Source organism: Propithecus coquereli, unplaced genomic scaffold (assembly GCF_000956105.1).
Source record: "Propithecus coquereli isolate 6110/MARCELLA unplaced genomic scaffold, Pcoq_1.0 Scaffold11, whole genome shotgun sequence".
Classification (NCBI taxonomy): domain Eukaryota; kingdom Metazoa; phylum Chordata; class Mammalia; order Primates; family Indriidae; genus Propithecus; species Propithecus coquereli.
In genome coordinates, this window is record NW_012134969.1 from 11,181,628 (window position 1) to 11,194,841 (window position 13,214).

At 40.9% G+C, this 13,214-nt stretch overlaps 1 protein-coding gene across 3 annotated transcripts in view; it reads right to left on the minus strand.

The window, feature by feature from the left end:
- Nucleotides 1-12,502, minus strand: part of PHF11 (PHD finger protein 11) — a 36,400-nt gene extending 23,898 nt beyond the window's left edge. Inside the window, exons 1-2 of one of the 3 annotated variants that reach the window (XM_012649287.1) lie at nt 12,346-12,502; nt 4,976-5,097 (exon numbers count right to left, since the gene is read on the minus strand). In XM_012649287.1, the coding sequence (XP_012504741.1) occupies nt 4,976-5,097; nt 12,346-12,439 (216 nt within the window). In that variant the 5' untranslated portion in view covers nt 12,440-12,502. Of the gene's footprint in view, nt 1-4,975; nt 5,098-7,761; nt 7,876-12,345 lie in introns of those variants that run through there. The other 2 variants (XM_012649295.1, XM_012649304.1) reach the window with 2 other exon arrangements.
- Between the last annotated feature and the right edge of the window lie 712 nt (nt 12,503-13,214).

A 13,214-nucleotide genomic window follows, 5' to 3' on the forward strand; every position in this document is an offset into this window, starting at 1 on the left:
CGGGCATGGTGGCGCATGCCTGTAGTCCCAGCTACTCGGGAGGCTGAGGCAGAAGGATCGCTTGAGCCCAGGAGTGTGAGGTTGCTGTGAGCTAGGCCAGCGCCACGGCACTCACTCTAGCCCAGGTAAAAGAGTGAGACTGTCTCAAAAAAAAAAAAAAGATCAGTGTTACATATAATTCAAATAACAAAGGGCATGAAAGAGAAAATTTTTGTGACATTGGCACAGGCAAAAATTTCTTTTTCTTTTCCCTTTGGATCTTTTTTAATATTTTTAAATTTTTTTTTATTCCAGCATATTATGAGGGTAATGTTTAGGTTATGTATATTGCCCTTGCCCCACCCTAGTCAGAGCTTCAAGCAAAAATTTCTTATAAAAAGCAGAAACCATAAAGAAAAAGCTAATAAGTTGGACTTCACAATAAAAATTGTTTGCTCTTTGAAAGACAACGATAAGAAACAAAGGCAAGCCAGGGATTGGGAGAAAATGTTCACAATACATATATATGACAAAAGACTTCTATCAGAATATAGAAAAAACTCACAACTCAATAATAAGACAAACAATTCAATTAAAAGTGGGCAAAAAATCTGAATGCACACTTTATAACAGATTTATGAATGGCAAATAAATACATGCCAAGTTGCTCAATATCATCAACCCTCAGGCAATAAGACCACGAGATACCAATACATACACACTAGACTGGCCAAAAATAAAAAGACTGAAAATACCAAGCGTTGTTGAGGATGTGGAGCAAATGAAATTCTGCCATATTTTTGGCAGAAGTGTCAAATGACACAATCAATTTTAAAGTTAAATATATACTTACTTTATGACCTAGCAATTCTACTTCTATGTCTTCACCCAAGAGAAATAAAAGCCTATGTCCACACTAAGACTCATAAACAGATGTTCATTGCAGATTTTATCATAATAGCCCTAAATTGGAAATAACACATATGTCTATCCAAGGTGAATGGAAAAACAAATTGTGATATATCCACTCAATTGAATACTAGGAAGAAATAAAAGGGACGAAATACACATATAGGCAATGACATGGATGAATCTCCAAAACACTGTGCTGAGAAACGAAACAGGACACAAAAGAGTACGTATTGTAGGGTTCCATTTGTATGAAAGTTGAGAAAAGGTAGACCCATTTTTTTTTTTTTTTTTTTTGAGATACAGTCTCTCTCCGTTGCTTAAGCTGGAGTGCAATGACGTCGTCATAGCTCACTGCAGCCTCAAACTCCTGGGCTCAAGGGATCCTCCTGCCTCAGCCTCCCAAAGCGCTGTGACTATAGGCACACACCACCACACGCAGCCTGATAAGGCCAATCTTTAGGGACTTGGAGTAGAAAGGATTAATGGCAACAGGGACGAGGGACCTTCTGAGGTAATGGCAATGTTCTATAGCTTGATCGCGGTAGTGGTCACATGGATGTGTACATGTCTCAAGACTTTTCAAACTTGACACTTAAAATGGGTGTATTTTGTTTTATGCAAATTATACCAATAATTTTTAGCTAAAAATAGTAGCAAATCAACATCAAAAGTATACTGTTTAGAATAAAATATCATGATCAAATAGTGTTAATTTCAGAATGGTTTAACAGCAGAAAAATATAAGTACCTCACACATTACTAACATTAAAAGGGAAAAACCTGAGACATGAAAACTAAATGCAACCCATGAACTGGAATCCTTTGTTATAAAGAATGTTATTAGTACAACAGGTGAAACCAGAGTGGTTTGAAGATGAGGTGGTAGTAATGTAATAATATTAATTTCCTAATTTTGATGGCTATTTTGTGATTATGTAAGTGTATGTCTTCGTATGTAGAAAATACAAAGTATTCAGGAGACATGACAAATCATTTAACTTAAAGTGATTCTGATCAAAAACAAAGTTTTTTGCACTATATGTGTAACTTTTCTATAAGTTTGAGATTTTAAAAAAACCATTAAATTACGTACATTAAAAGTAAAATGAAATAAAGATTCCAGCCTGTTTGTAGCCACAGTAAGACAGAGAAAGAAAACCCAGATCATTTCAACAGATGCAGAACAAGCATTTCATAATATTCAATATTCTAATTTTTAGCAAACTAGAGATAAAAGGTAACTTCCTTATTTTAATAAAATGAAACCATTAAAAACCTAAAGCATACAGAAATTTATTGGTAAGACCTTAGAAACATCCCATCGACATCTGAAACAAGACAGGGTTCCCTACTTTAACTGCTTCTAATCACCAGTATGATAGAATGTTCTAGAAATGCAATAAAACAAGAAAAAGAAATTAAGAGGCCCCAAAATTAAAGGTAAATAAATAAAATTGCCTTTATTCACAGATGAGGGTTGTGCAGATACAATATCCAGATGCATCTAGAGACTTTTAGAACTAATAAGATTTGGGAAGGTTGCTGGATGAGATAAATAAAAATCAACAGAGTTTAAATATACAGATAATAGCTCATTTAAAAAGGTATAAGAAAAAAGTAATAAAACAGAACAAAAAAGAAACCCAGCAGGCCTAACCCAAAGTTCTAGACCTCTATAGAGAAAAAAAAATTACTGACTCATATATCATGAGGGTGTCTATTTTTTCCTCTTCATCTAAAAATTAAATGGAATTTTTGTGAAATTTGAAAAACTGATCCCAAAATTCAACGCACCAAAACAATAGCCAAGGCTTATTCTAAAGCCATAGTGTAGGTGTCCTTCAGTATCTTCGGGGGACTGGATCCAGCAATCCCTGACAAAATCTGATGCTCAAGCTCCTTATACATAAAATAGCGTAGTATTTGGATATAACCTACATACCTCCCCGTGTATACAGATGGGCCCCCATATACAATGGTTCAACTTAGGATTTTTTCTACTTTACGGTACTGGGAAAATCTGCAGAAACTGTACTTCAAGCACTCATACAATCATTCTGTTTTTCACTTTCAGGACAGTATTCAATAAATTACTTGAGATATTCAACACTTCATTATAAAACAGGCTTTGTGTTAGATGATTTTACCCAACTGTAGGCTAACGTAAGTGTTTTGAGCATGTTTGAGGTAGGCTAGGCTAAGCTATGACGTTTGGTAAGTTAGGTGTATTAAATGCATTTTTGATTTATGGTATTTTCAACTTACAATGGGTTTATGGGGACATAACTTCATCCTAAGTTTAGGAGCATCTGTACATTAAGTCATCTCTAGATTACTTATCTAATACAATGTAAATGCTACATAAATAGTTGTTATACTATATTTTTTAAAAATTTGTAATTTAAAAATTGTTGTATTGTTAGTTTTTAGTGTGTTTTTTTCCCAAATATTTTCAATCTGCAGTTGGTTGAAGCAGCAGATGTGGAAGGCTGACTGTAATTAAGACAGCGTTATACCAAAACAGGGACAGAAAACCAAAACAGACCCACACGCACATGACATATGTTATTACCACTCTAGGTCTAAAGCTTGAGGGTTCTAGAACTAGACTACCTGGGTGAGGATCCTGGCTCAGTCACTTACTAGCTGCAGGACCTTGGAAAAGGGACTTAATCTCTCTGTGCCTCAGTGGTTTCATTTTTAGTTTGAGAATAGTAACGGTACCTACCTTTTAGGGTTGCTGTGAGGATTAATAGTTTAATGTAGGTAAGGCTCCCAGAACATTACCTTGCACACAGTGAACACCAAATAATAATAACAGCTATCATTATTATTATTACAAATCCTTAGGAATTATAACTACAAATCCAAAGGAAGGGATAGATTATTCAATAAATAGTGCTGGGGAAAGTTGTTAATCATGTGGTAAAATAAAATTAGATTTCTACTTTATACAATAGCAAAATTCCAGCTGGAGTAAGAAACTAAATGAGAAAAGCAAAATTTTAAAACTTTGGGGGGAAAAGGTAGAATCTTAGTACAGAAAAGAATTTCTTAGGGGGAAAAAAACCCCAAACTATAAAGGAAAATAATAATGAATTTAACTACAGGTATAAGTGTCTGTTTGACAGAAAACACTATAAGTAAAATTAAAAGCCAACATATGTAATGAAGCATTAGGATCTATTTCTATATAAATAAATACATATAAGCAAAAAAAAAAAGTCTCAAAGATAATTAAAGCCTGTGAACACACCATTCTCAGAAGCAGAAACCAAACAGTGCATAAGCACATCAAATGATATGCAATCCCACTAGGAACCAAGGAAATGCAAATGAAAATAAGATACCGTTTCACACCTATTAGAGAGGAAAAAATTAAAATCTCATAATATCAAATGTTGGCAAGGATGAAGAGAAACATACTCTGAAACAATGGTGGAAGTCACAGTTGGAATAATCTTTTTGGAGAACAATTTGGCAAATTTAGTGAAGTGCAAAATGTCCCCTCCTTGTGCCCCAGCAATTCCGCTCTTAGCTATGCCCTAGACCAGAGAAGTTCTCACATATATAAGGAGACCTAGACAAGAATGTTCATGACAACTTATTAGTCATAGAAAAAAAAAAACTGGAAAAAATGTCCACTCACAGAAGAATATTTAAATGGTGTTATAGTCATGAAATGGAACACTATATTTAAAATGAAAGACTTAGAGCTATATTCACCAATATGGACAAATCTCAAAAATATATAGAGTTTGATAGAAATTATATCTAGCTAGAAGGTCTATGGCTGTCTGTTATATATGAAATATTTCATTAAAATATTTTTAAAGAAGCTTCTTCACCATAATTCATTTTCTTTGTGTGTTTGACCAGTTATAAATAAAATTAAAAGTAACCCTAAAATGATAAGGTCTGAAACAGTTCAAACTTAGAAAAATAAGCTCCCCAAATCCTCACTTAAAAGCTCAAACCATGGTTAACTTATTATTCTTTGTATTCAAAGCACCATTTATCTATTCTGGTATGTTCTACCCTAGAAGTACTTCTGTACTTTCAAGGAAGTTTTCGGGTAACTTACCAAACAATTTTCATGAGCAGCTATATTCTCTGTTTGTGCAAAGTACAGGACACTATACTCGACATCTTTGGGGCAGAGTGCACATGTCCTTTTTTCCATCTTTTCTGCAACCTGAAAGACACCTATAAATGACATTCCTGGTGAGAAATGGAAAAGTGGAATTTCTTGGTCTCACTAACTCCTCCTCCAGTCTTAAAGTAGAAGATTCTGAATTCCCAGAGAGACAAAAAAATCAGGGACACAAGTAGAAGAGCAACTTTCTGTTTTCTAATGGGCTAATAAAAGAATTAATGAATCATAAAAATGAGGAAAACCTGTATTCAAGAAACACAATGTAAACTAAAAATAAAACCCTAAGCTCTTCATCAACTGAATGGACCCCCTCTTGGCCAAGGAGACCCAAAAAAACCTTAAAATTGAGTTCCTGGCCATGACTGGAAGGAAGGGAGGTTGGACATGCCTCACAACCCCTCCCTTTTAGAGCTGAGACACTACTGACCAGCATTAATGTTAAAACAGAGATCACAAGACTGACAAAACAGACTCTTTGTGGCAATAAGATACCAAATTATAAACAAGGCCTGAAGCAATGGCAGTTAAGGATTAAACCTGAAAGCCTTGCTAAACAGGTCATTTTGACCCAGACTTCTCTTCTGCTAACTCAAAGTTTTTAGATAAAGCTTTATTCCTTTAACCAGTTGCAAATTAAAGAATCTCTAAATCCACCCAAGGCTTGTAAGCACCTCCCCTCCCCCTTCAAGATATGCTGCCTTTTTGAGCCAAACCAATGTATACCTTCCATGTATTGATGTATGTCTTTGCCTGTAACTCCTGCCTCCCTGAAATGTATGAAACCAAACTGTCATCTGACCACCTTGGGACCACTCATTCAAGGGTTCTTGGGTTTGTGTCCCTCCCCACCCCTCCCATGGTCATTCATATTGGCTCAGAATAAACCTCTTTAAATTACTTTACAGAGTTTGTTTTTTTCTGTTAATAATAACCAGCAATTTAAATATAGGCAAAGCTCTCAAAACATTGCCTTGCCCATATCCAGCTCTCAGTAACAATCATTGTTACTGTCAATACAAATCAAGAAGCAAACAATGGTGTGTATTCAAGAAATAGTGCTCTTGTTAACTGTAAAAAAAAAAAAAGTTAGATCTCTATGCCATATTATATTAAAAATAAATTCTAGGAGAATTAAAGAAGTAAATGAGTAATGTACTTTAATGTCTTGATTAGTTAGGCGAGAGAGATATATGAAGGTGTCACTGGCATAAAGGTTCTTGCTAATGTCACAGAAAGGAATTTCAGGACGTGCACACAAGCCAGTGATGGTGGCAAGTTTACTGAGTGAAAGGGGACAGGCTTAGGAAAGGCTCGAGCAGCTGCGAGAGTACAGGCCCAAGAAAGAGAGCAACTTCAAGGCAGCAACTGCCGTTCCCTCCTCCCCTGGTCATACTTAGCTGACTACCTACTCTAACAAAAGGAGAGGAATGGAAGAAAGGAAAAAAACCTAAGGGAAGGAGAATTAAGAAGAAAAGGAAGGAAGCAGAGAGAGGGAGAAAAAAGCCAGCAGTCAGGAAGATCCTCACCAGTGTGTCAGTAAGAGGTGAGTTTGTCAAACTCATTTGCTATTAATTTGGCCAAAAGAATCCATTTAACATTTTTTTGCCCACTGAAATGCTCGTCTTCTGAATTCCTTTGGTTTTCTGTAGTAGAAAACAACTTTTATTTTTCATCTTCAAATTTTGGTTTTGAAACAGATTTATTTTACCATTTAATGATGAAAGTTTTATTTTTTATTTATTATTATTTTTCGAGGTAGGGTCTCACTGTGTTGCCTGAGCTAGGGTGCAGCGGCATCACCATAGCTCACTGCAACCTTGAGCTCCTGTGCTCAAGAGACCCTCCTGCCTTAGCCTCCCTCCCCAGCAGTTGGGACTACAGGTGTGAGCCACCATGCCCAGCTAATTTTTCTATTGTATTTTGACTTGAAGCGTTGCTCAGGCTAGTCTCTAATTCCTGGGCTTAAGCTATCCTCTTCGGCCACACCACCCGGGGTTTAATGGCAAAAGTTTTAAATTTAGATGAGGCTAACTACTTAAACGTTTCCTAAAAGTCCCATTTGTTATTCAGATCTCTTGTTCTCTTTCTCTCCCTCTCTCTTTCAGTCTTCCTCTTTCTAAATCAGGTCTTTCATTTTACAAAGTTAGAAGACTGCATGTGGAGCTAGCATTTATTTCACATTTGTATGAGTTTCTTTAATTAATTTCTGTTTCTTGGATTTGGGTCCCACCTAGTGGGGATACAAATTAGCAGCACCTTGCTCCCCACCAACCAAGAAAAAGGAGTGACAGTGAAAACTGCTCAGATGAAATGGGCTGGGTTTTTTTTTTCATTCATCTCAAATAACCAAGGATTTGGGAGCACCTCTTGCGTGCGGATTACTATCGGGTGCTCTAGACCAGCGCTATCCAACAGAAACATAAAGCGAGCCCCACAGGTGAGCTACGGGTGTCACTGAAAAATTTTTGGATCCTCATTTAAAAAGCAAAAAAAAAAAAAAAAGGCCAGGCACGGTGGCTCACGCCTGTAATCCCAGTGCTTTGGGAGGCTGAGGCGGGAGGATGACTTGAGCCCAGGAGTTCCAGGCTGCAGTGAGCTATGATCACACTGTTACCGGAGAGTGACCGTCCCCAGTCCTTGTGCCCGGACACAAAGAGTTGAAACCGAACACCAAAGCAGTAAAGCGGTGAAAGAAATGTATCGAGCAAGTATACCTCCAGACATGGCGGTGGGTTGGGGGGTCGTGTCAAGAAAGATTAGCAAGCGATAATACACTCCAAAAGCGGGCAGGAGCAGGAACAAGTCCGAGCGGACAGTGGCCCTGCGGTCTCCTTGAGGTTCTCCTTTTCTTTCTCCTGACTTCCTCATTCTTGGCTCGCAGTCCCCTGGCCAATGGGGATGTTATCTCCTCCCATCAGTCGGGCGGGGGAGTGTTTTACTTTTTTTAGTTCAGGCCCGGATGTGTCGTGGCTTTCAAAGCCCATGGGCGGGGAAAGGAGGACCGGGAAGCTGCGAGGCTAACCCACGGTAATGACGGTATAATGACGTCAGGCTCACTTGCCGACACTCTTACCCTCCATCTGCGCAGGTGGCTCCCGCGGACTTTCCCCAGGCCGGAGCCAGCGAGGTGTATCTACAATGGGTGCAGTCTGCAGCTCGACCACAGCTTTTGTCCTCATTGATCTATAACCCTAATTTTGTTCCTATTGTTTCCGACACCTGAGCTCTTTCAGTGCCACCTGTGTTCCCTTTACTAATCTCCCGCCTCAACATCATTGTTCTCTCACCTGGGTGACCCTGTCTCAAAAAAAAAAGATAAATAAAAAATTAAAAAGCAAAAAAAAAAAAAAAGAAACAGGTGAAACCAATTTTAATACTTGCTTTATATAAGCAAATATATCCAAGAACATTATATTCTTTCAGCATTTAGTCAATATAAAAATCATAACTTATTCTTTTGTACTGAGTCTTTGAACTGCAGTGTGTCTTGTGCTTATAGCACGGTCTCCACTGGAAAAAGCCACATTTTAAGTGCTCTGCAGGCACATGGGGTGAGTGGCTACTGTACCGAACAGCACAGCAGAGGATATAAAGAAATGTGAGACAGAACTGGGGCCTGCAAGAAGCTTACAGAGTAAACAAGCAGACCAAATAGCAATTAGGAAAATAAAATAGCAGAATAAATGCCACGAAGTAATATAACTACTGAGTGGGAATCCAATAAATGTTATCAGGGAGGTAGAGGAGGAAGTGCTCCTTGTGGCATGGAGTGTTGTCAAGGGCACCGGCCTTGACCTGGTACAACTGGGAGATGAGAGAGAGAAAGGGGTGTAGGATGGGAAAAGGTCTAAGTGGAGATGGTAAACCAGCCAGGCTGGAAAGGAGAGGCTGTGCGCAAGAATCTAGAGAAGGATTTGAGAAACAATGGTGAAAGGCTGCCAGGGAGCCTACCGGATTTAAAAACATAAAGGGACAGCTAGGATAGGTTAGATGATCAAGCCAAAGGGAAGTGTAGAGAGAAGTGGATCACAATGTAGACGGGAATTTAACATGAAACAAAGTGGCATCTGCATTTCTTTTCTCTAAAGGCATTGATGTTCTTAGCCCATTTTTCTATTGAGCTACCCAGTGTTTTCTTATTGGTTTATAAGAGCTTGTTATGTAGTCAGGGTATTAACCCTTTGCTAGTCATATATGTGGTCATTTAACTTTATTTATAATGTTCTTTGATATACAGATGTTTAGATGTTTTATTTGATGAAATTATAACCATCTTTTATTTTATGGTTTCTACTCCTGGGTGAGGAGGGACACACTTAGAAAACATTTACCTCTATTTTCTTCTGCAATTTTAATTTGTTTTAAAAATGAAAATATTAATTAATATGGAATTTATTAAAAAGTATGAGATGGGATCTAACTTATTCATAACGGTTAGCCACTGGTTTAAAATTTCCTTTTCAGGTTAGGTGTGGGGGCTCACAACTATAATCCTAGCACTCTGGGAGGCTGAGGCAGGAGGATTGCTTGAGGCCAGAAGTTTGAGACCAGTCTCAGCAACATAGTGAGAACCTGTCTCTACAAAAATAGAAAATTAGCCGGGTGTGGTGGCGCACGCCTGTTGTGCCAGATACTTGAGAGGATAAGGCAGGAGGATCCTTTGAGTCCAGGAGTTCAAGGTTGCAGTGAGCTATGACTGTACCACTGCACTCCAGCCTGGGTGACAGAGAGAACCTGTCTCAAAAAAAAAAAAAAACAAAAAAAACTCCTTTCCAGGAAGAGAATGACATGAACAAAGGCATCAAAGCCACAAAACATCCTATGTGGCAACCATATGAAATGAATATTTCATTCAACTAGTACATAGATGGGCTACAAGATGAGGAGGCACAAGAGATGAAGTTCCATTCTGACCTTCTCCCCAAACTCCAGACTGGTATAACCAACTTCTTCCATGTCTGGAATTTTCTCAAACTGAATATGTCCCAGAGAAAACTCTTGTTTCCCTCACTGGGAAGGATACCCACACACTCTACTAAAGACAGAAAAAAAAATTAGCCAGGCCGGGTGGCGAGTGCCTTTAGTCCCAGCTACTAGGAAGGCTGAGGCAGGAGATCACTTGAGCCTAGGAGTTTGAGGTTGCTGTGAGCTAGGCTGATGCCATGGGCACTCTAGCCCGGGCAACAGAACAAGCCACTGTCTCAAAAAAAAAAAAAAAAAAAGATAAAAATTATATTAAAAATGAAAATGATTACTCAAAGTAGAAAAGAGGAGGAAATCTCCAAACCAGCATCACAAATTGGTTTACCAGTCAGAACATAAGTATACCCTACTGGAATGCGGTAAATGAAATTATAGGATTAGTGAATCTTATTCATCAGTCTCACTCATTTCTTTTTCTTTTTTTTTTCAAATTCATAGTTTCAGTTTCACTCATTTCTTTACTGGCAGAATGTGCTCCTTGGCCATCCTTTCTGGCTACCCCAGATTCTGTCTCCTGGGTGGACTGCCCTTGTCTGCTGGGCTTTAAGACCATCTCTAGGTAGAGAAGCTTTGGGAAGGATACCCTTATAGAGTCTATAGCCTTAGCAATCCATTCCCTGGTGGAGGTGGGCCTGGAGATGGCCAGAGAGACAGAATCGCTATGTTGTTTGAATGAGTCATAGTTCTCATGTTCTGGGTTTGTAACTTTTTGCAGCTTCATTCTGTAGAACCTTCCTTGGCTACCAATTTCATTTCTGAGAATTCTAAAATCCTGCAGGTAAAAATATAAAAAATAAAATCCTGTAGTGTTATCAGGTCAGTTTCTGTGAGTCCTCAGGCTTGCTAAACCTGGAGGTCCCCGGGGGAGCACTGCTGATGGTCATTGTTCTTGGGTCTCAGCTACTGATGGAAACCTATGGGTTTCTCCCTAAAATATAAGGTACACCTATAGTATCCCTCCCTATCTGAATCCATTCGGTTCCTGAGTTCAGATGGCAAAGGATACCAGATTGCCCAAATGAGTTTCAAATCACGCTTAGCAAGAGTTCAGATAGTAAGATATGCCTATCTATGTAAAAGTCTCCAGCGTCACTCTCCCAACTACAGAGTCATGTGCTTCCTCCAGTCTAGAATAATAAATGAGCTAGAAGAACCAAGATCTTTTAGGATACTATGATGCTGGGGTATGTAGAAGGAAGAAGCCACTAGGGACAGCCTATGAGTCCCACCCCATCCTCTTCCTGGAACATCCTTTCAACCTCTCTACCTTTGGCTGATTTGCCCTTTAAAACTAAGATCACGGTGACTCACACCTGTAATCCTAGCACTCTGGGAGGAAGAGGTGGGGCGGGGAGAGGATCACTTGGTCTGAGGAGGTGGAGAGCAACCTGAGCAAGAGCAAGACCCTGTCTCTACTAAAAATGGAACAAATTATACAGGCGCGGGGGTGTGGGCCTATAGTCCCAGCTATTGGGGAGGCAGGGGGATCCCTTAAGCCCAGGAGTTTGAGGTTGCAGTGAGCTATGATGACGCCACTGCACTCTAGCCCAGGCGACAGAGCAAGACTATCTCAAAAAAAAAAAAAAAGACTAAGATCAGACATCCTTTCCTCCTAAAAGCTTTCCCCGAACAGGCAGAGTTAAGGGTCCCTCATTTGTGCCTCTGGTTCTGACCACCTCGTATTAAAAGTTACCTGTTTGGACTCTCTGAGGGCACTCTGCCTGACTCATCTTTGTATCCCCACAGCCTGGCTCGTAGCAGGAGTCCATACACGCTCAAACGAAGGGAAGGAAGGAGCCCACCAATAGAACCACTGAAGCAGATGGCTGAGGAGGACTGGGACCTCGGGATGGAGAGATGGTTCCGGTCACACCTTCTGTGAAAACTTTCCCAGCTGCCTCCTCAGACCCCTCCCTAGGGGCCTTCTGCTGCCTCCCCCTAGCAGGGCACCCCTCCCACTGTATTGGTTACGGGCGGTGGAGTCGCGGCAGGAGGGTTCACACGGGTTTGCTGGATGCCGGCAGTTCCAGAGAACTAGGGCCAGGACCCCTGGGCTGTCACCAGCGGGAGAGGTAAACCAAAGCCATGCCCGCCTCTCCCGCCGCGGACTAGCCCGGGGCCGCGCTCCGTTCTTCGGGGCACCCGCGCGGGGCACGCGAGCGCTGAGCCCAGTTGGTCCAGTGCTGCCCCGTCGACTGCAGGCCGGCCCGGAGCAGCGCCAGGTCAGGACCCCCACGCGGCCGCGCCTGGAGAGCCAGCCTCCGGCCCGGGCCAGTCGCTGCCCGGCCCCCCACCCCCCCCCGCGCGGTACTCACCGGTAGGGCAAGGGAGCCCGTCCTGCGCGAGCCGGGCTTCAGGGCTGCAGTCGCGGCGCACACGCTCGGCACGGGGCCACGACGCTTGGTCCATGGCTTCGTCGTCGCTGGGGTGGGCGGCGGCCCGACGGCTGCGCGCTCTGCCTGTGCTCCCGGAAGTGGCTCAGCTGCGCTGGGTTTCCTTTTCTTAAATCCGTGCATTTAAGAAAACGAACTGTCACTGAGAGTCACCAGCCTGCCCGGGCAAGTCCGGAGCGACAAGGAACTAGATGGGTGCGCAGATATGGGTGCTCAAGCACATTTCTCCAGAGCGGAGTCTCAGGTTTAAAAAAACAAATCGCCCGGCGCCCCTACAACGTCCCCACGGCTCAGCTGGAGAAACGATCCTTCTTCTGAGGGTTACTTCTAAAAATTTTATCCACGCCCAGTTTGGCCTAAATAAGCATACTTTAAACCGACGCTGAATTAACCAATCCTAAATCCAGTTACCAGTAGCAAGCCTTTATTTAGCACCCATGGGGTACAAAGCACCATACAAGATGAGGTTTTCAGTGCATGTAATAAATATACATGTAGAAAACATAACTGCATATAATTATAGTTAAGACAGAAGTTGTTCTTGAAAAGAAGCATATAATAGTTGGTGGTTTGCTGAGGAAATAAAGGGACACTCTGGAGGTCTTGCACTTTCAACAGGTTCTAAAGAGGGAAATGCAAATTGGTGATAGAAGAGAGAAACAATATTAAAAAGCACTTGGATAGTCTTGACAAATATGAAATGGATTACAGAAGTAAGAGTGTGGGGGCTGCAAAAGAGGGAAATGAACAGACCCTAGCAGCCAAGTTGTTTTGTTCTTGGGGCAGGAGGA